Genomic DNA, 26,884 nt, shown 5'->3' with positions numbered 1-26,884 from the left:
CAACAAGTGGTTGAGGAGCCAACCCGGAGGGAGGCCATTTTGGATTTGGTATTCACAAATGGGGATTCGGTATATGATGTCATTGTAGGCGAAACCTTGGGATCTAGTGATCACCAGTCAGTGTGGTTTAATATAAGAACTGTGAAAGAGTCACACCACACAAAAACAAAAGTTTTAGATTTTAGAAAAACAGACTTTTCAAAAATGAAATTAGTCATAAATGAGTCCTTATCAGACTGGAACGGATTACATGGAGTCCAGGAGAAATGGGACTACTTAAAAGGTGCATTATTGAAGGCAACAGAAAATTGCATTAGACTTGTCAGTAAAAGCAAAAAAAGGAAGAGACCACTGTGGTACTCAGCAGAAGTGGCCCAAATCATTAAAAATAAAAAGCTAGCATTTTGTAATTATAAAAAAACCCAGAGCAATGAAGATAAGGAAATCTACAAGATTAGGCAGAAAGAGGCCAAGCAAGTTATAAGAACTTCTAAAGCTCAGGCAGAAGAAAACATAGCTCAGTCTATGAAAAAGGGGGATAAGACATTCTTCAGATATATAAATGAAAAAAGGAAATTAAAACAAGGAATAACTAAATTAAAAACAAAGGACGGAAGGTATGTAGAAGAGAATAAAGGGCTAGCCGACTGCCTTAATGAATACTTCTGTTCAGTTTTTACAGAAGAAAAAGAAGGAGAAGGACCTCCACTTGAAAGGATGACTAATGAATCATTTGATGCATGTGTCTTTACAGAGGAAGAGGTTCTAAGATTGCTGTCTAAAGTGAAGACAAATAAGTCACAGGGTCCTGATGAGATACACCCAAGATTATTAAAAGAGCTTAGTGGTGAGCTGGCAAAACCATTAACAGATCTATTTAACCAATCATTAGTAACAGGAGTCGTCCCGGAAGATTGGAAATTGGCAAATGTTGTGCCCATTCACAAGAAAGGTAGTAGGGAGGAATCGAGCAACTATAGACCAGTGAGTCTGACATCAATAGTAGGCAAATTAATGGAAACCCTATTAAAGGATAGGATTGTGGAACATCTTAAATCCCATGGATTGCAAGATGAAAAACAACATGGGTTTACTTCAGGGAGATCATGTCAAACAAATCTTATAGATTTTTTTGACTGGGTGACTAAAATAATAGACGGTGGAGGTGCAGTAGACATTGCATATCTAGATTTTAGTAAGGCTTTTGACACTGTCCCACATAGAAGACTTATCAATAAACTGCAGTCATTGAGCATGGACTCTCATATTGTTGAGTGGATTAGGCAGTGGCTGAGTGACAGACAACAGAGGGTTGTAGTCAATGGAGAACATTCAGAACAAGGTCATGTTACCAGTGGGGTACCTCAGGGATCTGTACTGGGACCAATTTTGTTTAATATCTTAATAAGTGATATTGCAAAAGGCCTCAATGGTAAGGTTTGTCTTTTTGCTGATGACACAAAGATATGTAACAGGGTTGATGTTCCTGGAGGGAAACGCCAAATGGAAAAGGATTTAGGAAAACTAGAAGAATGGTCAGAACTCTGGCAACTGAAATTTAATGTGGATAAGTGCAAGATAATGCACCTGGGGCGTAAAAACCCAAGGGCAGAATATAGAATATTTGACACAGTCCTGACCTCAGTATCTGAGGAAAGGGATTTAGGAGTAATTATTTCAGAAGACTTAAAGGTGGGAGGACAATGTAATAGAGCAGCACGAAATGCCAGCAGAATGCTTGGATGTATAGGGAGAGGTATAAGCAGTAGAAAGAGAGAAGTGCTTATGCCGCTGTACAGAACACTGGTGAGAGTATTGTGCGCAGTACTGGAGGCCATATCTCCAGAAGGATATAGATACTCTAGAGAGAGTTCAGAGAAGAACTACTAAACTAGTACATGGATTGCAGGAAAAAAAACTTACCAGGAAAGGTTAAAGGACCTTAACATGTATAGCTTGGAAGAAAGAAGAGACAGAGGGGATATGATAGAAACTTTTAAATACATAAAGGGAATCAACTCGGTAAAGGAGGAGAGCATATTTAAAAGAAGAAAAACTACCACAAGAGGACACCGTTTTAAATTAGAGGGGCAAAGGTTTAAAAGTAATATGAGGAAGTATTACTTTACTGAGAGAGTAGTGGATGCATGGAATAACCTTCCTGCAGAAGTGGTAGCTGCAAACACAGTGAAGGAGTTTAAGCATGCATGGGATAGGCATAAGGCTATACTTCATATAAGATAGGGCCAGGGACTATTCATAGGATTCAGATATATTGGGCAGACTAGATGGGCCAAATGGTTCTTATCTGCCGACACATTCTATGTTTCTATTCCTGGCTGGGAATGTTTTCTATCTGCACAGGACGATCTTGTGAACATTCTTCTGTTCCTTTACTTGCACTCATTTGGCACAATTTATGATTTAATATTTAGTTATGTCTCTCTTTCTCTCCCTTTTGAATACATTGTCTCACTGATGTCCGCCTCACCGGTCTGAAACCTGAATGATGGTATTTGTTTGGTAGGTGGTGTATGCCACACCAGACCACACGTATATATTTTTGGTGGCATATCTTTCTCTCCTTTTACTTTTCTTTTTATTCAAAGGCGGTATCGGTTCAATTTCCTTTATTGCTGGCCGTTATATAAATCACTGTTGTCTGGTATTGCCCGGTCCAGTTTTCACCACATTAAGAGGACGCATCTGTCTGGACCTTGGTCTAGGAGTGTGAGCACTCCCCGGAGGGACTTGCAGACCATGCTATCAGTCGTTGACTTTCTGATCATGCCCCAGATTTTATGATAGTGGTGAGTGCTTGGCATGACACCTCTATTAAAACAATGAAACATGTATTATATATGTCCAATTATGATATGTTTTTTTCTCTTATGTGATATCTAAGAAGAAAATGTATATGATATTTACAATATGTTATTTGTACCTAGAACCTATTCGGAGGTCACCAGTGATTACGGTCCCTGAAGAAGCCCATAAAGGTGGCGAAACATGTTGGACCTGTGTGACCCCATTACTCTAGGATACGGTTCTCAATCTTTTACATTGCACGGATTCTCATGTCTGTATTGATGCTTATGCATCTTTGTTGTTTATCACTTTTTATGTGCATACATGTACCAATAAAACTATTGCATTTTATCTAGTTGTTCCTATATTTATTTATCTATGCCAAGTGACCTCCGCCTTTAAAGTCCCACGTTGGGTGTATCCTTTTTACATACACGGGTCCCTGTGGGCTGATTCAGGGTCTGATGTATTGGAACACCAACATACTTCTCTTTTTGTCTCCATATATTATTAGGGATGTGGCGTGAGTTCTCTTGGCTTATTGACATTTAGAGTTTGGCACCAATAATGTCTTTACTTGTGATCCATATGGGTTTCACTCCATGACCATACAGCTTTGGCCAGGCTCCAATCTACTTTGCTTTTATCCGAGCAAGCTTCTATTACTGTGCACAGTCAACCATAAAACCATCCAGAGCCACCCCTGAGGAAGAAGCGGTGACCTCGAAACGCGTTGGGAATCTGCTCTTGGATTGGATGGTTGAGTTTGACATTTTGCACACTACTATGCTTGCGTGCTCTTTTAATGTGAAGCTACCTTTTTTGTATATTTTTGTATACTGTGTTTAAATAAAATTTCAACTTTTTAACATATATTTGTTGTTAACAAACAAATTTGTTATGTGCCTTTAAAGTCCCACCCTAGGGGAAACCATTCTTTTTTGATCTATTCAATAGGGATGTGGCACACAATCTAGAGGGCATGTACAGGAGCATACATTAATCCAGATGATTACAGGAACATATCTTAGGGTAGAAAGACAACAGAGAATACTGATGATGGAGCATGGAGGAGCACAGGAGCTTATTTGAAGGCACAAAGGATAGCAAATGGCAACACTTGAGGCACAGGGGGCATGAAGACATCAAAGTACACGTGCTGCAGAGATAATTGTGGACACTTGCAGCTGGGAAGGCATGGGGTACACAGAAGGCTAGAGCGAGGCACAGTGGACACAGGGACTCATTTTGGATTCACGTGGCACAAAGGAGATGGAAGCTCCAGAGCCGTGGGAGACACTTGAGGCAAGAGGATGCAAGTAGGACTCTGGAGGTACAGAAAGCACAGGTTAGGCATAGCAACATATTGCTGGAAATCCAAGCATCACAATGCTTCACCATTTAACCACTTAAGCCCCGGAAGATTTTACCCCCTTCCTGACCAGGGCCTATTTTGCGATTCGGCACTGCGTGACTTTAACAGACAATTGCGCGGTCGTGCGACGCTGTACCTAAATGAATTTGACGTCCTTTTTTTCCCACAAACAGAGCTTTCTTTTGGTGGTATTTGATCACCTGTGCGAATAACGCCGTCCAGCGATGTAAATTGTTGACAACGCCGTCCAGTGATGTAAATTATTGATAACGCCGTCAAACGATGTGAATTATTGATAACGCCGTCCAACTATGCAAATTATTGATAACGCCGTCAAGCGATGTGAATTGTTAATAACGCCGTCCAGTGATGCCAATTATTGATAAAGCCGTCCAGCGATGTAAATTATTGATAACGCTGTCCAGAGATATTAATCGCCAATAACGCCGTCCAGCAATAGAAATTGTTGATAACGCCATACAGCGATGTAAATTGCTAATGCCGTTGAGCAATGATATTAACCACTTAACTCCCGGAAGATTTTACCCCCTTCCTGACCAGGGCCTATTTTGCGATTCGGCACTGCGCGACTTTAACGGACAATTGCGTGGTCGTGCGACGCTTTACCTAAACGAATTTGGCGTCCTTTTTTTCCCACAAACAGAGCTTTCTTTTGGTGGTATTTGATCACCTGTGCGATTTTTTGATCATGCGCTATAAACAAAAAAAGAGCGTAAATTTTGCAAAAATAACAATATTTTTCACATTTTTTATATGAAATTCCCCCCCAAAAAATGTAAAAAGCTAAATTTTTTAACATTTTAGGCCAATTTTTTTTTTTTTTTACCATATGTACGCAAAAAGCGTATTTTGATTGGTTTGCGCAAAAGTTATTGCGTTTACTAACAAAGGGAAAGATTTTTGTCATTTTTGTTATTTTTTTTTAACGCGTAATGGCGGCGATCTGCGATTGGGACAAATCGACATTGGGGCGGACAAATCGGACCCTTGACTGACATTTTTGACACTTTTGGGAGTACCAGTGACATTACTACAGTAATCAGTGCTATACATATGCACTGTTACTGTAAAAATGACACTGGCAGTGAAGGGGTTAACTTTTTTTTGAGAGGGAGGGGTTAAGTGTGTCCCTAGGGGCGTGTTTCTAACTGTGATTGGCTGTGGCTATGTGTATAAGAACAGTGATCAATGGTTCTACATAGTAGAACCATTTGATCACCATTCTTACACAGGGGAGACTGACAGACGGCTTTGTTTACATCAGCTGCCTGCCTGTCTCCCGCTGTCACGGACGATCGCGAGTGCCATTCGGCGGCACGCACTCGCTCCCAAAACCCTTACAAGCTAGCGACGTAGACCTACGTTGCTCTGCCTGTGAGGGGCTGACTGCCAACGTAAATTATTGATAACGCCATCCAGCGATGTAAATGATTGAGTATGCCGTCCAACGATGCCAATTATTGATAACGCCATCCAGCGCTTTAAATTATTAACGCCGTCAAGTGATGCCAATTATTGATAACGCCGTCCAACGATGATATCAATCACCAATAAGGACGTCAAGTGATGTAAATTATTGATAACTCCGTCCAGCGATGTAAATTGCTGATAACGCCTTCCAGCAATGATATTAATTGCCAATAACGTTGCCCAGGGATGTAAATTATTGATAACGCCGTCAAGCGATGTGAATTGTTAATAACGCCGTCCAGTGATGCCAATTATTGATAAAGCCGTCCAGCGATGTAAATTATTGATAACGCTGTCCAGAGATATTAATCGCCAATAACGCCGTCCAGCAATAGAAATTGTTGGTAACGCCATACAGCGATGTAAATTGCTAATGCCGTTGAGCAATGATATTAACCACTTAACTCCCGGAAGATTTTACCCCCTTCCTGACCAGGGCCTATTTTGCGATTCGGCACTGCGCGACTTTAACGGACAATTGCGTGGTCGTGCGACGCTTTACCTAAACGAATTTGGCGTCCTTTTTTTCCCACAAACAGAGCTTTCTTTTGGTGGTATTTGATCACCTGTGCGATTTTTTGATCATGCGCTATAAACAAAAAAAGAGCGTAAATTTTGCAAAAATAACAATATTTTTCACATTTTTTATATGAAATTCCCCCCAAAAAAATGTAAAAAGCTAAATTTTTTAACATTTTAGGCCAATTTTTTTTTTTTTTTTTACCATATGTACGCAAAAAGCGTATTTTGATTGGTTTGCGCAAAAGTTATTGCGTTTACTAACAAAGGGAAAGATTTTTGTCATTTTTGTTATTTTTTTTTAACGCGTAATGGCGGCGATCTGCGATTGGGACAAATCGACATTGGGGCGGACAAATCGGACCCTTGACTGACATTTTTGACACTTTTGGGAGTACCAGTGACATTACTACAGTAATCAGTGCTATACATATGCACTGTTACTGTAAAAATGACACTGGCAGTGAAGGGGTTAACTTTTTTTGAGAGGGAGGGGTTAAGTGTGTCCCTAGGGGCGTGTTTCTAACTGTGATTGGCTGTGGCTATGTGTATAAGAACAGTGATCAATGGTTCTACATAGTAGAACCATTTGATCACCATTCTTACACAGGGGAGACTGACAGGCGGCTTTGTTTACATCAGCTGCCTGCCTGTCTCCCGCTGTCACGGACGATCGCGAGTGCCATTCGGCGGCGCGCACTCGCTCCCAAAACCCTTACAAGCTAGCGACGTAGACCTACGTTGCTCTGCCTGTGAGGGGCTGACTGCCAACGTAAATTATTGATAACGCCATCCAGCGATGTAAATGATTGAGTATGCCGTCCAACGATGCCAATTATTGATAACGCCATCCAGCGCTTTAAATTATTAACGCCGTCAAGTGATGCCAATTATTGATAACGCCGTCCAACGATGATATCAATCACCAATAAGGACGTCAAGTGATGTAAATTATTGATAACTCCGTCCAGCGATGTAAATTGCTGATAACGCCTTCCAGCAATGATATTAATTGCCAATAACGTTGCCCAGGGATGTAAATTATTGATAACACCATCCAGCGATGTAAATTGCTGATAACGCCGTCCAGCGATGCCAATTATTGATAACGCCGTCCAGCAATGTCAAATTATTAATAACGCCATCCAGTGATGTAAACTAGCGATAACTCCATCCAGCGAAGTCAATTGCTGATAACGCTGTCCATCGATGACATTAATCGCCAATAACGCCGTCCAGTGATTTAAATTATTGAGAACGCTGCCCAGCGACGTAAATTATTGATAACCCCGTCCAGTGACGTAAATTATTGAGAACGCTGTCTAGTGACGTAAATTATTGATAGTGCCGTCCAGCGATGTAAAAATTGTAGATAACGCCATCCAGTGATGATATTAATCGCCAATAACGCCATCCAGCAATTTTAATTGTTGATAACGCCGTCCAGGGATGTAAATTGCTGAAAACGCCATCCAGTGATCAAATTAATCGCCAATAACGCCGTACAGTGATGTAAATTATTGATAACGCCGTCCAGCAATGTAAACTAGTGATAACGCCATCCAGCGATGTAAATTGCTGATAACGCCGTCCAGTGATGCCAATTATTGATAACGCCATCTGGCGATGTAAATTGCTGATAATGCCGTCCAGTGATGCCAATTATTGATAACGCCATCTGGCGATGTAAATTGCTGATAACGACGTCCAGCGATGTCAATTATTGATAACACCGTCTAGCAAAGTAAAATTATTGATAATACCATCCAGCGATATAAATTACTGATAACGCCATCCAGTGATAATATTAATCGCCAATAATGCCGCCCAGCGATGTAAATTGCTGATAACGCCATCCAGCGATTTTATTTATTGATAACGCTGTCCAGGGATGTAAATTGCTGAAAACGCCATCCAGCGATCATAATAATCACCAATAACGGTGTCCAGTGATGTAAATTATTGATAACGCCGTCCAGCGATGTAAATTGTTGATAACGCTGTTCAGCGTTGTAAATTATATATAACGCCGTCCAGCGATGCCAATTATTGATAACGCCGTCCAGTGATGTAAATTATTGATAACGCCGTCCTGCGGCATTACAATTATTGATAACGCCATTCAGCGATGTAAACAGATAACGCCGTCCAGCGATGTAAATTGTTGATAATGCCGTCCAGTAATGGAAATGATTGATAACGCCGTCCTGCGGCATTACAATTATTGATAACTCCATCCATCGATGTAAACCGATAACGCCGTCCAGCGATGTAAATTGTTGATAACGCCGTCCAGTGATGTAAACTGATAAGCCCATCCAGCGATGTTAATTGATGATAAGGCCATCCAGCAATGTAGATTATTGATAATGCCGTCCCGCGATGCCAATTATTGATAACGCCGGCCAGCACTGATAGATGGATAATTTCATTGTCGATTACTATGTAAATTGTTGATAACGCTGTCCAACGATGTAAATTAATTGGTAATAGCGCTATCAATCGTCCTGACTACCCCAACTGCGATAGGTAGTGAGGAAGTAAATTGAGGAAGTTGAAAGCCTGAAGGTGGTTACTGGATTTTGATCTCCTGTATGTGGTGTGGCAGAGCGTTGCCCTGCCAGGGTCTAGAAGGAGGTTGTGACCCAGAATTCTCAACCAGGCAGGTTGAGGGGCTCCAGGGAGCTTGTGAAGTGAAGAGGAAACTGGCTTTTCAGTTTCCTTTGTGTTTTAAAAAGTCCAGTTTGGGACCTGGAGCCTGGAGATCTCAAAGTGATCCGGGTGGGATGAAATCTCCAATCCTGGGACCAGGTCTTGGGAACAGCCAGCCCACTGATTGTGCAGGTGGGTCTGGGCCTTTTAGTAGAGACAGGAGCAGGGTTCTGGGCTCCACCCCGGCAGATAGGAGGTCTGGTCCAGGAGTCAGGAGGGCTCCATGTGGGAGTCAGTGCGGCAGCACGAGGCTGCTATCTGTGTGGACCCTGTTGGGTGAGCGAAGTCTGTGGGAGACAAACAAGGGCCTGGAGTTTGAGGCCACAGCAGCAGCGCTGCAAGTACAAGCCAGGAGGGCTGAATGATCGTTTATTTTGCTGAGGATTGAAATGCTGAAACCCCGAGGGAAAACCTGTTATTTTTTTATGCTTCGTGAACTCTCCTTTAATAAACATGGGCGAGAAAAGCCCTTAAAAGAAAGAAAAGGCGAGTGGTGGTGTCCTTTAAACGCTCTACACTTGATGCGAGTCTCACAGTGGCTACATTCCCAAACAGTCTCATACACATGTGGTATCCCTACACTCAGTAGCAGAATGTGTTTTGGGGTGTAAGTCCACATATACCATGGCATGTGCAAGAAATATCTCATTCTTTATCTCTATCTGCTGCATCTGTCCCCTGGCACCTCTACACTGAGAAGCGAGTGATCAAACACCGCTGAACGCTCGGTTCTCACAGCTCTGTGAGCAGAGAGCTGCCGACTGTCAGGCAGCAGCTTTCTGCTCTGCCCCATCCTCACTCACTGGAGCGCTAGGCTGTGAAGGGGCGGAGCGGCCAACTCAGGCTTTCGGCACCTTGCTGAGATACTGAGCTGGGTGTTGGTCCAGGGATCTGGCGGATCCCGACTCCGTGGTCATGATGATGCATTCCAGCCGGCAATGACCTACACTGTAAAAGCAATCCTAGCAACGAATTATTTGTCACCTCCCTCCCGATGCGCTTTTGTTTTCTCTGGTGGGAACGGAGGAGCCCGGGATCCGATCCGACAGTTCCTGCTGCCTCCAGAAAGAGGACCTGTCATACTTTATTTCTGTCACAAAGGTAGCTTACATTTATTGTGATAGCAATAAAAGTGATAAAGAAAACATAAGGGGACAGTGTAAAAATTAAAAACAATTTCTTTTTTTTTTTTTAAAAGCCCCCCGTCCGTCCGCACACAGAGACGAAAAGATACATAGGTTACGCACACGTATGTAAAAGGTGTTTGCACCACATACAGTATCTCACAAAAGTGAGTACACCCCGCACATTTTTGTAAATATTTTATTCTATCTTTTCATGTGACAACACTGAAGAAATGACACTTTGCTACAATGTAAAGTAGTGAGTGTACAGCTTGTATAACAGTGTAAATTTACTGTCCCCTCAAAATAACTCAACACACAGCCATTAATGTCTAAACCACTGGCAACAAAAGTGAGTACACCCCTAAGTAGAAATGTCCAAACTGGGCCCAATTAGCCATTTTTCCTCCCCAATGTTATGGGACTCGTTAGTGTTACAAGGTCTCAGGTGTGAATGGGGAGCAGGTGTGTTAAATTTGGTGTTATCGCTCTCACTCTCTCATACTGATCACTGGAAGTTCAACATGGCACCTCATGGCAAAAACCTCTCTGAGGATCTGAAAAATAGAATTGTTGTTCTACATAAAGATGGTCTAGGCTATAAGAAGATTGCCAAGACCCTGAAACTGAGCTGCAGCGCGGTGGCCAAGACCATACAGCAGTATAACAGGACAGGTTCCACTCAGAACAGGCCTCGCCATGGTCCACCAAAGAAGTTGAGTGCACGTGCTCAGCGTCTTATCCAGAGGTTGTCTTTGGGAAATAGACGTATGAGTGCTGCAGAGGTTGAAGGGGTGGGGAGTCAGCCTGTCAGTGCTCAGACCATACACCGCACACTACATCAAATTGGTCTGCATTTCTGTTGTCTGAGAAGGAAGTCTCTTCTAAAGATGATGCACAAGAAAGCCTGCAAACAGTTTGCTGAAGACAAGCAGACTAAGGACATGGATTACTGAAACCATGTCCTGTAAAACCAAGATATTGATGGGGACAAGGGCGTCTTCCCAACAACCATGGGCTGTGGTTGTCAGGGTCTGCGGGCAGGGGGCTTCCAGATTCCGATAACAAGGGTGTCCCCAGATCCCCCCCCCCCTCATGTGAATGAGTATCGGGTACATACCTGTAATAACCACAAGACAGTTTTTGACAAACCCTTAATTATAAAATAAAAAAAGTGTCCCTCAATGAAAATCCATCGTCAGTCGCCACCCACTGGACCCGAAAAATAGAAAAAAATGAAAAACGGTTTCCCCCCCTGAGAGACCTGCAGTCGTATGCCCGCTCTGCGCTTTGACATTCCTTATATAGGCAAGGGGCGTGGCCACCTGGTTACATCCCCTGGTGGCCCCGGTCCTTCTGACATGACAACATTCACATGGGGAGGGGGGGATCTGGGGGCCCCCTTGTTAAAGGAGGCTTACAGATTTCAATAAGCCCTCTGCCCGCAGACCCCGACAACCACAGCCCAGGGTTGTTGGGAAGAGGCCCTTGTATCCATCAACATAAGATAAAAAAAAAAAACAACAATAAAAATGACAAATCTTTACCGTAGTTAGTAGACGCGATAACTTTTGCGCAAACCAATCAAAATACTCTTATTGGGATTTTTTTTTTTCAAAAATATGTAGCAGAAAACAAATTGGCCTAAAATGTTAAAAAAAAAAATAGATTTTTAATTTTTTTATGAGAGTGTTATATAGCAGAAAGTGAAAAATATTGTTTTTTTTTTTTTTTTTTTCAGAATTGTCGCTCTTTTTTGTTTATAACGCAAAAAAAAAAAAAAAAAAAAAAAAAATCTCACAGGTGATCAAATTACCACCAAAAGAAAGCTCTATTTGTGGAGTAAAAAAGGACATCCATTGTTTTTTTTGGGTACAGTGTCACACGACCGCTCAATGGTCCGTTAAAGTAACGCAGTGCCGAATCGCAAAAAAATATGGCCTGGTCATTAAAGCGGTAGTATCCCGCTTTTTTTCACTTTTAACTACAGGTAAGCCTATAATAAGGCTTACCTGTAGGTACAATTAATATCTCCTAAACTGGCACGGTTTAGGAGATATTTGCACTGCATGCAGCCGCTCACGCGAGCGGCGCATGCGCTCTGAAGGTCCGGCGGACCTTCAGCTTTCCCATGCCGGAAAATATCTCCCGCGCGCATGCTCGGGAATGACGTCATCACGGCTCTGGCCAACCACAGCGCCGGAGCCGCCGAACCCAGACGAGACGTAGAGGGATCATGTCAGCTCCCACAGTGGTGTCCGGGGGTCCGTGTCGGGGCTTCGTTCTAAGGTAAGTAATTCATAATGAGCTAGTATGCGGTTTACAACCGCTTTAAGGGGGAAAATCTTCCGGTCCAGACGTGGTTAATAATGCTGTCCAGCGATGTCAATTGTTGATAACTCCGCCCCCCTGCGATGAATATTGCGATATCATCGTCGAGCGAGATTTTCAATAACGTCGTCCAGCGATGCAAATTGCAGATTAAGCCGTCCCGCGATGTAAACTTTCAATAACGCCGTCCAGTGAGGTAAATTATTGATAACGCCGTCTAGTGAGGTAAATTATTGATAACGCCGTCCAGTGAGGTAAATTATTGATAACGCCGTCCAGTGAGGTAAATTATTGATAACGCCGTCCAGTGAGGTAAATTATTGATAACGTGGTCTAGTGAGGTAAATTATTGATAATGCCTTCCAGTGAGGTAAATTATTGATAACGCCGTCCAGTGAGGTAAATTATTGATAACGCCGTCTAGTGAGGTAAATTATTGATAACGTGGTCTAGTGAGGTAAATTATTGATAATGCCATCCAGTGAGGTAAATTATTGATAACGCCGTCCAGTGAGGTAAATTATTGATAACGCCGTCTAGTGAGGTAAATTATTGATAACGTGGTCTAGTGAGGTAAATTATTGATAATGCCTCCCAGTGAGGTAAATTATTGATAACGCCGTCCAGTGAGGTAAATTATTGATAACGCCATCCAGTGAGGTAAATTATTGATAACGCAGTCTAGTGAGGTAAATTATTGATAACGCCGTCCAGTGAGGTAAATTATTGATAACGCCGTCCAGTGAGGTAAATTATTGATAACGCCGTCCAGTGAGGTAAATTATTGATAACGCCGTCCAGTGAGGTAAATTATTGATAACGCAGTCTAGTGAGGTAAATTATTGATAATGCCGTCCAGTGAGGTAAATTATTGATAATGCCGTCTAGTGAGGTAAATTATTGATAACGTGGTCTAGTGAGGTAAATTATTGATAATGCCTTCCAGTGAGGTAAATTATTGATAACGCCGTCCAGTGAGGTAAATTATTGATAACGTGGTCTAGTGAGGTAAATTATTGATAATGCCTTCCAGTGAGGTAAATTATTGATAACGCCGTCCAGTGAGGTAAATTATTGATAACGCGGTCTAGTGAGGTAAATTATTGATAATGCCATCCAGTGAGGTAAATTATTGATAATGCCATCCAGTGAGGTAAATTATTGATAATGCCATCCAGTGAGGTAAATTATTGTTAACGCCGTCTAGTGAGGTAAATTATTGATAATGCCGTCCAGCGATGTAAATTGCCGATAACGCTGTCCAGCGATGTAAATTGCCGATAACGTCGTCCAGCGATGTATACTTTCAATAAGGTTACGTCGTCCAGCGATGTAAATTGCCGATAACACCGTTCAGCGATGTATACTTTCAAATAATGCCGCTGGCGTTCTAAAATTTTCCTGGACCCATGAAAATACTTGGGGGGGGGGGGGACAGGCTGGATGATGATGATACAACACCGGCTATGTAAATTGCTGATAATGTCGCCTAGTTAAAATGAGTCGCTGTTAACTACAACCGTCGATGTACATTTCTCGGCAGTGACGTTGCCTAGAAGTACAAATAAATTACAAATAACACCACACAATGCAGGAAATCTTCAATAACGCTGCTTTGCGATGAACACAGAGACCAGAAGCTGTAATAACAATACAATGGTGTATAATGGATTTGTATACAGATCAGTAGGACTGTCTCCTCCTGAGGAAAACATCTCCTCACATCTCCTTTCCTCCTCCTTCAGTACCACAGCTCTGACTAACAGAAGCTCGTGCTCGCGCTCCTTTATGTGGCGTACTCCGGGAGCTCGCGCTGTGGGCGGGGCCCGAGGCTTCCCTATTACGTGCTCGCGCTCCTCTATGTGGCGTACTCCGGGAGCTCGCGCTGTGGGCGGGGTCCGAGGCTTCCCTATGCGTGCTCGCGCGAGGAGGCGGTGACAAAGCGCGTCAGACAAGATGGCGGCGTTTTGAATAGTAGTCCCGGCGACCGTTATAAGTGACCCGGGAGAGCCATTACCAAGTGTTAGCGGTCCGCTGGGGTTCGGAATGGATTTCTCGTCTCTATTGTGATTCTCGGCGGGAGCGCGCAGCTGAGAGAGAGAGTCACCCGAGGAGGCCCGACTGCCCAGAGAGACATCCTTACCTCAGAGAGAGTCTGTCAGTGTCTGAGGTGAGACATCATTACATGAAAGAGAAGCTGCTGGCCTGAGGAGACCTCCATTCAGGAGAGAGACTCTTATCCTGAGGAGAGACAGCATTCCGAGAGACCGACTGCCATTCTGAGGAGAGACGGCATTCCGAGAGACCGACTGCCATTCTGAGGAGAGACGGCATTCCGAGAGACCGACTGCCATTCTGAGGAGAGACGTCATTCCGAGAGACCGACTGCCATTCTGAGGAGAGACGTCGCTTCATAAAAGATAAAGCGAATGCTGGCCAAAGGAGAGGCCTCACCTCATGAGAGACTGACCAGAAAGACATCCCTTTACGAGAGAGAGACTTCTGAGGTGAGACGTCCCTTTACGAGAGAGAGAGAGAGACTTCTGAGGTGAGACGTCCCTTTTCAAGAGAGACTTCTGAGGTAAGACGTCCCCTTTACGAGAGAGAGAGAGATTTCTGAGGTGAGACGTCCCTTTTTAAGAGAGACTGCCGGTCTGAAGTGAGACGTCCCTTTTTCAAGAGAGACTTCTGAGGTGAGACGTCCCTTTTTCAAGAGAGACTTCTGAGGTGAGACGTCCCTTTTTCAAGAGAGACTTCTGAGGTGAGACGTCCCCTTTTCAAGAGAGACTGCCAGTCTGAGGTGAGACGTCCCCTTTTCAAGAGAGACTGCCAATCTGAGGTGAGACATCCCTTTCCAAGAGAGACTGCCAATCTGAGGTGAGACGTCCCTTTCCAAGAGAGACTGCCAATCTGAGGTGAGACGTCCCTTTCCAAGAGAGACTGCCAATCTGAGGTGAGACGTCCCTTTCCAAGAGACTGCCAATCTGAGGTGAGACGTCCCTTTTCAAGAGAGACTGCCAGTCTGAGGTGAGACCTCCCTTCACGAGAAACCCTTGAAGTGTCTGAAGTGAGACGTCCCTTCCCAAAAGAGAGAAGGCCAGTCTGAGTAGAGACTTTACGAGAAACCCTGACAGTATATGAGGTGAGACGTTCCTTCACAAGAGAGGCCCTCACCGTATCTGAGGTGAGACGTCCCTTCACCAGAAACCCTAACAATATCTGAAGTGAGACGTCCCTTCACAAGATAGACTGCCATTTAGAGGTGAGGCATCCCTTCACGAGAAACCCTGAAAGTGTCTGAAGTGAGACGTCCCTTCCCAAAAGACAGAAGGCCAGTCAGAGGAGAGACTTTACGAGAAAGCCTGCCAGTATATGCGGTGAGACATCACTTCACAAAACCGAGAGACTGCTGATTCTGAGGAGAGACATCACTTCATAAGAACCCTTGCTGATCTGAGGAGAGACTTCACTTTGTAGAAGACACTGCTGCTGAGGTGAGACATCACTTTGCGAGAGACTGCTGGTCCAAGCTGATACTAGAGAGGGGCTTCAAATCTGGGAAAGCACACCCCCCCCCCCCCCCTTAAGGGGAGAGAGACACACACACTCATTGCCCCATAATATACTGCCAGTCTGTGAGAGAAACAAATCCGCTATGCGGGCTGAGACCATGTGACTTGTGCTCAGAGAGACAGCTTTCATACAATGGAGAGAAACAGTCCACCTGGGTTGGGAGAACATTTTCTGAGAAGCAGCCATCTCACTATGCAGAGAGACAGCTGGTCAGAGGAGATTGACCACCTTAGAAGTGATAATGGAACAGACAGATTGTCTGAGAATGAGGATAACCTTCAGAGAGAGAGCCCCCACACCCTGGAGGGAGACAGCCTCTTTTTGGATAGAGACAGCTTGTCTGAAGAAGATGACCAGCCAATGAAACCTATTGAGAGAGACAGACAGTCCATACCTGCAAACGGAGGCATCCTGGGCTTTGAGTTTATGGGAAGACATCACCCTGTGAGAAGTAGATATGAAAGAGAACGTGTCATGCCCCAGGATTATGACCTACCCTATGAAGGGGACAGTCTTTCCATAGAGAACTCCTACCCCCCGAAAGGTTGTAAGCCCATGAAGGGCTATGATAGACTTTCAGTAGACCGAGCACACACCATGAAGGATTTTGAGAAGCAGATCACCGAGCTAAAGAAAGAGAACTTTAACCTGAAGCTGCGCATCTATTTCTTAGAGGAGCAAGTGCAAAGACATTGTGACAACAGCAGTGAGGAGCTCCACCGCATGAACATAGAGCTAAAAGTAGAGGTGGAGAGCTTAAAACATGAGTATCAGGAGAAGCAAAACCTCCTTATCAGAGCATCCAAAGCTATGGAGAGCCTTGCTGGGGAGCACAATGTTACCATTCAGCAGCTGAAGGATGACCATCTCAAGCAGCTTCAGAACCTGGGGGAGGCCAGTCGCCAAAAACTCCAGTTATTGGAGGAACTAAAACATGAGAAAGCGGAGCTGGAGAAAGTCTGCGTGCTCCTGGACCAGGAGCGAATGCAGAGGTTTAATGCAGAAGAGAGATTGCTGGCAGTCAAAGAACAGTACAACAAGAGCATGGGGATTTTGGAGGAGAGAGACTGGATTATACAGTGCTTAAATGAGACTTTACGCTCCAAAGATGCTTTAATTACACAGCTGGAGAAACAGATTCACACCATGATGCCAAGTGACGCTTCCAATGCGAATGCAACAAAGACGGTCAGCTTACTCCCAGAAAGTGACCTACAGGACGGTCTCTCGCAATCTCCAGGACTAACGTGCAGGGACTGCCTCGCGACAAAAAGCTCAGAAGAGAAAAAAGAAGATGCTAACGAATGGCAAAAGAAAGTTAAAGAAATGGGAAAGGTTATAAAGGAGCTGCAGCAGAAGCTGGAAGAGAGTAAAACCGGATTAGCCAACGAAGAGAGAAACGCTGTGAAGCGGGATAAAGCCATACAGGGTCTCACATTGGCGTTAAAGAAAAAAACAAAAGAAAACGAAAAGCTTTTGAAGGAAATCGAAAATCTGAACGCCACCTTAGCAGAAGCAAGGGAGTCCGGCCTGCGTGACCAAAGCCTCAGAAAGGACAGCGATCCAGATTATAAGAAGCTGATTTTAACTATTCAGGCTCAGCAGGATCTATGCTCCCGGCTACACGACTATGAGAGGGAATCAGGAAGCCTACAAAAAGAGCTTGACGCCATCAGTATGCTTCGCAAATGGCTGGAAAGAGATATTCAGTCTAACCAAGAACTGAGGAAGATTTTGGAAGCCCAGATCATGGCAAAATATAGAGAAAGCGATACAATGTCGTTTCTTGGGGATCAGACGTCCTATCTAAGTATATGCCTCGATCACTTGGGTGACAATAACCTAGTGGAAGCTGTGAACCGGGCTCTCATGAAATCGACGGAAACACAAACTGTGCTTAAAGATTCTTCTCTGACTGAAGAACACTTAAATAATTCACAGGATAGCAAATTAGAACTGTCTTTCATTGAGAAGGACGCAAAAGATGAAAGCTCTGCAGCTGTTGCCACACATCCTAAGCATGAGTTCACAGAACCCAGCCAAAGCACAGTATCGTCTTCCACACAGACCGCGTCAAAGTACTATGCTGACCAAGCCATTCTCGTTGATGGTTTTGTGTTTGGAAAAGAAAGCTCGGAAAGTTTCAAAAATAGAGATGAAGAAATCCTCAGTAATACGGAGAGCCTCCAGTTTACGTCAGACGTTCATAAAAGCAGTCGTGAAATCCAGAATGACAAACAACAAAAGTGTTTTTCAAACAACCTGACTAAATCCAGAATTCCAGTTCTTTTGAAGTCTCCCTTAAGCAGACGGACTAAAACGGAGGCCTTCCTTGCTTCAAGAGAAAATGACCACGTCTGTCTTGAGAAAGAATTGCAAGAAGAAAACAACAGACTGCTGGAAGAGTTGGCATGTGCTAAACTTGAAATAGGGGCCCTTAAATCAAACAAAGGTACTCTACAAGGCTGGGATGATTCTGATAGCGCTGGGATTGGGTCTTCAAGCCACATCCTACAAGGAGACCTACAGGCTGAGAAACTAAGTGGATTAAATGAACATGTTTGTCTTGAAAAAGAACTGAAAGAAGAAAACGGCAAACTACTAGAACAGCTAGAATGTGCTAAACTTGAAATAAAGGTCCTTAAATCAAACAAAGAAAAATTCAAAGGTACTCTACAAGGCTGGGATGATTCTGATAACGCTGGGAACGAGCCTACGAGGCAGATCTTACAAGGAGACCTACAGGCTGAGAGAACAAGTGGATTAAATGAACATGTTTGTCTTGAGAAAGAAGAAACCCGCATACTCTTAGAACAGCTAGCATGTGCTAAACTTGAAATAAAGACCCTTAAATCAAACACAGAACCTACACAAGGCTGGAATGAATCTAACCATGCTAGGAATGAATCTTCGAGGCAGATCTTACAAGGAGACATACAGGCTGAGAGACTAAGTGGACTAAATGAACATGCTTTTCTTGAGAAAGAATTGCAAGAAGAAAACCGCAGACTACTAGAACAGTTAGAATGTGCAAACCGTGAAATAAATGCCCTTCAATCCATCAAGGAAAAAAATACACAAGGCTGCGATGATTCTGATAACGCTGAGCTTGAGCTTTCTAGGCCAATCCTACATGGGGACCTACAGGTTGAGAGACTAAGTGGACTAAATGAACATGTTTGTCTTGAGAAAGAATTGCAAGAGGAAAACAGCAAACTACTAGAACAATTGGAATGTGCTAAACTTGAAATAATGGAGCTTAAATTAAGCAAGGAAAATCATAAAGGCTGGGATGATTCTGATAATGCTTGGAAGGAACCTTCAAGGCTGATCTTACAAGGAGACCTACAGGCTGAGAGACTAAGTGGATTGAATGAACATGTTTGTCCTGAGGACCTACAGGCTGAGAGACTAAGTGGATTTAATGAACATGTTTGTCTTGAGAAAGAATTGCGAGAAGAAAACAGCAAACTACTAGAACAATTGGAATGTGCTAAACTTGAAATAAAGGCCCTTAAATTAAACAAGGAAAACCCTAAAGGCTGGGGTGATTCCAATAACGTTTGGAAGGAACCTTCAAGGCTGATCTTGCAAGGAGACCTACAAGCTGAGAGGCTAAGTGGATTGAATGAACATGTTTATCCTGAGAAAGAATTGCAAGAAGAAAACAGCAGACTACTAGAACAATTGGAATGTGCTAAACTTGAAATAAAGGCCCTTAAACTGAACAAGGAAAAACCTAAAGGGTGGGCTGATTCTGATAACACTTGGAATGAGCCTTCAAGGCTAATCCTACAAGGAGACCTACGGGATGAGAGACTAAGTGGATTGAATGAACATGTTTGTCTTGAGAAAGAATTGCAAGAAGAAAACAACAGACTACTGGAAGAGTTAGCATGTGCTAAACTTGAAATAGGGGCCCTTAAATCATACAAGGAAAAACCTAAAAGCTTTTTCTGGGATGAATCTGATAATGCTTGGAATGAGCCTTCAAGGCTGATCTTACAAGGAGACCTACAGGCCGAGAGACTAAGTGGACTGTCCGGACAATTAAAATATGCACAGGTCGAGGTGGGAAAGTTTCAGCCAGTTGAAAAAGTCGGGAAAGAAACTGAATTTGCAGGCCAATTGGAAAAAACTGAAAAAGAGAAGAGAGATTCTTTACAGCAGGCATTGCATAAGGAACTACAGTTAGGGAATGACAAGTCTGCACTGGATGACAGCCATCGATCAAATGTGTCTGAAATCACAAATAACCAATCAGCCCTGGATAATGCAGAGAGAGATCTGTCTGCACAATCCCTGCACAAAGAGTTGCTGTTGGAAAACCTCAGGCTTGTTGAGCAGCTAAAATGTGCCCAGATGGACATTGAGAAATTTCAATCAAGAGAGGTTAACTTACAAAACAAAAATGTTCTATCTGATTTAAATAGTGCCTACAAAGAGGAAGATGTGGCTGTAAGGACACTAATAAAAGAACTGCAGCTGGAAAACCAAAGGCTGGTTGAACAGTTTAAGTGTTCACAAGTCGAGATTGAGAAGCTTCGGGAAGAAAAAGTATCGGAAGATATCGACAACAGCTTCAGACTGGATAACGTAGACACGGAGGATAGAGATTCCGAACATTCTTTCATAGATAAAACAATCACAAACACTTTAAGCTTAAGTGAAATCCACAACGGAAACCCAGATTTCGAAGTCCAAGTCAACAGTCACAATTTTACTTGCCAAAATATTGCTGGGCTATGCTGCCACCATGAACGTTTCTGTATAGAATGTGCCAATAATCAAGAAACTCTCATATTTCAGTCTTCCAGCTTTAAGAAGGTCTCCACAATACAGAAAGAGTGCAAGCTTCTTACAGTATCTAATTCTCATAGACCATTTGAAGACACCTCCCTGTCCAAGTACGATTTGCTGGTACAGTCACAAGCTCGGGAACTGTCTCATCAAAGACAGAGAATAAAAGAGAGCCACAATCTGAGCGTTGTGTGTTCAAAGAACTTTAATAATGTCAATAAAGCATTCGAAGATCTCATCTCGACCGCTAGTTTGGATTCCAACATCGCTTTGGGTTTCCAGGAACAGCTCGCTCAGACTGTTGAATGGCTGAAAGAGTTGGAGTATAAACTTAGCAACGCTTACTACGGCGAAGACGATGCCAACAGCGACCACTCAGCTGACAGCTTGTTGTATACACCATCACGCTTAGTTCCCGGACACAAAATGTGGGCGGATAAACATGGCTGCCATGTGCTCGGCTTAGTGGAAGACTACAATGCTCTCCGTAAGCAGATCCTCGAAGCAAAAACTGTCCTGGAAGAGACTGAGGTTTTTCTAGACCACGGTGTGCAGACGGCTGTGCTAAACATGACCGAACATTTTGGTAACATCTTTTTTGAAAAGCTCAACAGAACCAAGCAGTCTCTGGAGGAGGCAAGCTGCTTACTGAAGCTTCTCTGGAGGGTATCCCTGCCTCTGCAGACCCACGGCTCCTACAACATCCGCCAGGGGGAAGAGGCAAACCTTGAGATGACCCGGCTTCGGAAGAGGGTTCTGGAGCAAGATAAGTTGTTGTCTGGGATGGTGAAAAGGGTCTATTCTGAAAACCAAATGAAAGAGGACATTGAGAAGCTTATTTTGAATCAGCTAGCGATGACTCACAAAATTTTAAAGCGTGCAAAAGGGAATCTGGTTCAGGTTCAGGTAGTAGAAAAGCATTGAAAAAGTAACTGCTGTTTTCATTTTGTACAGAGTGAAGGATTAGAACTGATAAAAGGTTTCTAAAGGTTTTTAATTGTACTTGTTGAGAAGGTTTCCCTTCATTTTTTTTGTTTGTTCTGGTTGAGATTGTTTTATTTGCATTCAGAACTTGTGAGCATCAGAATTCGGCCCCTTTCACACGGGCGATCCAATCCTATCTGCCTGTCAGTTTTTCAGGTGGACCTGATCGGATGCTCCATGCATCCCTATGGGGCAGTGGGTGTCAGCGGAGACATCTCTGCTGACACCCGCTGCTATCCGATCCGATCCTGTCCGTGAAATCCGGTAGCATGGAAACCCTATTTTCCATCCGTCCGGAGGAGGATCGGATGAGAACACACAGGCTGCTGTCCGTTCTCATCCGATCTCCCCATAGAGGACAGTAGGGATCTGACGGCTCTGCCTCTGCACACAGAGCGGAGACAGAGCTGGCATCCGCCTGCTCAGCGGGGACCTGTGGATCGATCCCCCGCTGAGCAGAACGGACTCTGTTGGGCGGTGCGCCCGTGTGAAAGGGGCCTTAGTGTTTGTATTTAAAGGTATGACTTTCCAAAAAAAAAACGAATTTATACTCCCCAAGGTGGATACAGCATTGATCCAATGATCAATGATGATCCCCGCAAGCTCTAGTGAGAACTAAGCGATCAAACACCTTCTTTTGGGTCCGCAGTAGAATCGGATCGCACGGTGTTTCACACCAATGCGATCTGATTCAGGTCTGAACTTTCAGTTTGCCCTGCGATATGTGAACTGATCTGGGGGTGTCTTTAGCTTTGTTTTGACACCCCCAGTGATTTGCATATGGCAGTGTGAACTACCTGCGATTTGAATGCGATGCAGGAACCTGCAGTGGATTTGCAGGGTTCCCGCATCGCATATATGTGAACCCGGCACTCAGTAGTGTGATTTCAAAATCCTATTCAGTGTGAACCGGGCCTTTATAGAGCTTCTTTATGTTGCTGGTTTTCCATGAAGAGCTATTTTTATGATTATAAGTTCTGAGTGCAGATGACCGTTCTCTACATGGGACTTCTTGTCATTTTAGGCCTCTTTCACACGGGCGCACCGCCCGATGGAGTCCGTTCTGCTCAGCGGAGGATCGATCTGCCGATCCCCGCTGAGCAGGCGGATGACAGCTCCGTCTCTGCTCTGTCTGCAGAGACAGAGCTGTCAGATTCCCACTGTCCTCTATAGGGAGATTGGATGAGAACGGACCGCCTGTTCGTTCTCATCCGATCCGATCCTCCAGACGGATGGAAAATAGGGTTTCCATCCGTCCGGATTTCAGGGAGAGGATCGGATAGCAGCGGGTGTCAGCGGACATGTCACCGCTGACATCAGCTGCCCCATAGGGATGCATGGAGCATCCGATCAGGTCCCCCTGAAAAACAGTTTTTTAGGCAGATAGGATCGGATCGCACGTGTCAAAGGGGCCTTAGAATTGCTAGAGAAGTCGTCATCTTTTTATTTTAAAACTTTTCTCACCAGAACAAGGAAGTGTTGGGAAATCTCACCTAATTACTAAGTTGCCATGTTGTGTTTTATACCAAGTTCCTAATTGTATTAATGCTGCCTGGTGTGATCCAGTATGGTTTTTATATTTTGGCTGTATTTTATCCTTTTTTATTGCTATATCCTGCTTGTAAAGTTTTAAGTTAATGATTTCTATATATTGTATAGAGTGGATATCGGCTATTTTCGCAATCGTTTTGTGCCTTTTTTTTTTTTTTCCCTATTTGCCATGCTTGTATATCTTTTAATTATCGCATTGACCAGGGTTCCCAGTGCTTCCAGTAAACCAAAGCTTCTGGGAAATTTCAGGCTTCCTATACTCTTATTGAGACAGCTTGCCTTACCAGAGCCCCCTCCTCCCGTAGTGCTTGGGCCTGGAAACCGATTGCTTTAGGTTCTCTAGGGAGGTGAGCTGTCACAGTAAACTGCGACCTGACACTGTAAATGGCGTCTGCTATCCCCCAGCCGCTGTATAGTGTGACTCCGGGCTAAATGAAAAATTATATACACCATGCAGCCTTTCTGTAGCACAGCAGTTTTATTATCATTTGTTTTTGCCATTCTGTAACCATAGGGGTTGATTTACTAAAATTTGAGAGTGCGAAATCTGGTGCAGCCATGCTTTGTGGCCAATTGGCTTCTAACGTCGGCTTGTTCAATTAAAGCGGAGTTCCAATGGTTTTTGTGTTTATTAAAAGTCAGCAGTTACACTTTTTGTAGCTGCTGACTTTTAATAAACACACATTCACCTGTCCCACAATCCAGCGATGCGGCCGGCGGGAGCCTTGGTTCTCCCCGTCTTCTCCCCGCGGCGCCGGCATCACTACTGTGGGCACCCGGCTGTGACAGCTTGCGGCTTCATTGCGCACGCGCAGGTAGCGAATGGCCGTGCAAACTTCTGGGACCTGTGACGTGTCCCAGAAGATGGGAGGGTGGGGGAGAGGAGAACTTCCACTCGAGCCACCTAGGCAGCCTGAGCGGAAGTGGGGGCGTGTACCTGTCAAAACTAGGTACACGCCCCCCCCCCCACCCCCAAATGTGGCATGCCAGGGGGTCAGGAGGCCTTAAAGCGGATGTTCCACTTTTGGGTGGAACTCCGCTTTAAGCTTTGGTAATAGGCCCATGTTCATATTGGCCCAATTTGACACGTCAAATCAGAGCCAATTGCACCGTCCAAATCGGTGCGACGCTGACTTTGCGGCGCCACAGCAATTCCTAACTAAATTAGTTGCTGTACTACTTTTGGTGACTTCGGGGGGCGATTTCAATAGCAACCCGCACAGATGTCTGTGAAATTGCTCCTGAAGTCGGACTAAAATCCCGGCTTGAAATCGTGCCAGTTCAGCTGAACTCGTACGATTTCAAAATGGCCTCAGTGTGGACCTGGGCTAAAACCTGGAAGCTGATTGGTTTCTATGTGGGGCTGCATGAGATTTTGCACTCTCCAGTTTTAGTAAATCTGGTGCATCTGTGCATGGTAGCCAATTAGCTTCCAGATTTTATTGTGAAAGCTTAACTGAACAAGCTGAAGTTAGAAGCTGATTGGCTAGCATGCACAGCTGCATCAGATTTTGCACTCTCCAGTTTTAGTAAATCAACCCCGAAGGAAGTACTATATAGCAGCCATTCTCAACCAGGGTTCCTTCAGGGGCTACTAGAAGGTTCTTCAGCTTTGGCTAACTAACCTCCCATCCAATGGTGCCACCATAGGTCCAGGTCCATGCCACTTAGCAGAACCTGCGGTATGACTCCGAGTGTCATTCTGGCCTCTAACCACCAACAATGTAAGGGGCCTTTTCCTGATGACCCCTAATAGACTAATCTTACTAGGGGTTCCCTGAGACCTGAAAGTTATTTCAAGGGTTCCTCTGGGTATAAAGGTTGAGAAAGGCTGCTATAGAGGCTCAGTTTACACAGCTATAAGAACTGGATTTATTTTCTGTTTCTATTGATTGAAACAACTGTTGTGGCAAAAAAGTTATCATTATAGCATAATTTAAGTCTTATGTCACCGGAGAGGTTAAATTAAACTAATACAAATTACATATCTAGATCTATATAGCTAGATACACAATCTTGCCAAAAGTATTGGGACACCTGTCATTTATGCTCACATTTAAAGGCATGCCAGTCTTAGTCTGTAGGGTTCAATATTGAGTTGGCCCACCCTTTGCAGCTATAACAGCTTCAACTCTTCTGGGAAGGCTGTCCACAAGGTTTAGGAGTGTGTCTATGGGAATGTTTGACCATTCTTCCAGAAGCGCATTTGTGAGGTCAGGCACTGATGTTGGACAGGAAGGCCTGGCTCGCAGTCATCTAATTCATCCCAAAGGTGTTCCATCAGGTTGAGGTCCATCAGGTTGAGGTCAGGACTCTGTGCAGGCCGGTCAAGTTCCTCCACCCCAAACTCGCTCTTCCATTTCTTTATGAACCTTGCTTTGTGCACTGTTCTAAATCATTTGGTGGAGGGGGGATTATGGTGTGGGGTTGTTTTTCACGGGTTGGGCTTGGCCCCTTAGTTCCAGTGAATGGAACTCAGCCTATGTTCTCACTGAAGCTGTTTTAAACTCGCACGATTTCAAGCAAGCATTCCAGTCCGACTTCGGGGGCAAGTTCACATGTCTATTGAGATAGCCCCCCGAAGTCTCCAAGAGTAGTGAAGAAACTACATTTGGGAATCGGTGAGGCGCCGCACTGATTCGGACAGTGCAATTGCCAGGAATGTCAAATCAGACCAATGTAAACATGGGCTTAAGGCGTCTGCATACCAAGACATTTTGGAAAATTTTGGGGGTGGCCCCTTCCTGTTCCATCATGACTGCCCACCAGTGCACAAAGCCAGGTCCATAAAGACATGGATAAGCGAGTTTGGGGTGGAGGAACTTGACTGGCCTGCACAGAGTCCTGACCTCAACCTGATAGAATACCTTTGGGATGAATTAAAGCCAGGCCCTCTCATCCAACATCAGTGCCTGACCCAACAAATGCGCTTCTGGAAGAATGGTCAAACATTTCCATAGACACACTCCTAAACCTTGTGGACAGCCTTCCCAGAAGAGTTGAAGCTGTTAGGCCTCATGCACACGGAATGTTTTTGGTGTCAGACATTTTTTTCTGCAGCCAGTAAACTCCCCAGCATGTTCTCCTATGTCTCCCCGGCATGTTCTCCTATGTCTCCCCCGGCATGTTCTCCTATGTCTCCCCCGGCATGTTCTCCTATGTCTCCCCCGGCATGTTCTCCTATGTCTCCCCCGGCATGTTCTCCTATGTCTCCCCCGGCATGTTCTCCTATGTCTCCCCCGGCATGTTCTCCTATGTCTCCTCGTCATGTTCTCCTATGTCTCCCCAGCATGTTCTCCTATGTCTCCCCAACCATGTTCTCCTATGTCTCCCCAACCATGTTCTCCTATGTCTCCCCCACCATGTCCTCCTATGTCTCCCCAGCATGTTCTCCTATGTCTCCCCCACCATGTCCTTCTATGCTCCATGCACACACAGGCTGTTATCAGCAGGTTTTGGCAGAGGCGTTTTCTGGCTGTAAAAAAACCCCGAAAACTAGTGGGTTTTGAGTGGCGTTTTTCAGCTGTCAAAACGCTCTAATGTCAATAAACGCCAAAAAACGCTGCTAACTGGTGTCTTTTGACGTTTTTTATTCCATTGCTTTTTTTTAAGCCTG

General features: G+C 44.2%; 1 protein-coding gene across 1 annotated transcript; it reads left to right on the top strand.

Moving 5' to 3' along the window:
* The first annotated feature begins 16,044 nt into the window (after positions 1 to 16,044).
* On the top strand, positions 16,045 to 21,767 carry CDK5RAP2 (CDK5 regulatory subunit associated protein 2). Its single transcript, XM_082246489.1, has one exon. It carries the CDS (start codon positions 16,066 to 16,068, stop codon positions 21,655 to 21,657), a length of 5,592 nt encoding a protein of 1,863 aa, XP_082102615.1. The 5' UTR covers positions 16,045 to 16,065; the 3' UTR covers positions 21,658 to 21,767.
* The last annotated feature ends 5,117 nt before the right edge of the window (positions 21,768 to 26,884 follow it).

This window comes from Pelophylax lessonae (genome assembly GCF_965119305.1).
Source record: "Pelophylax lessonae genome assembly, chromosome: 2".
NCBI classification, from domain to species: domain Eukaryota; kingdom Metazoa; phylum Chordata; class Amphibia; order Anura; family Ranidae; genus Pelophylax; species Pelophylax lessonae.
This window is presented reverse-complemented; position numbering and strand designations above follow the sequence as displayed.

What these genes read in the sequence shown, in the direction of transcription:
- CDK5RAP2 (XM_082246489.1), top strand. Translation starts at nt 16,066, where the DNA reads ATGGAGAGAAACAGTCCACCTGGGTTGGGAGAACATTTTCTGAGAAGC.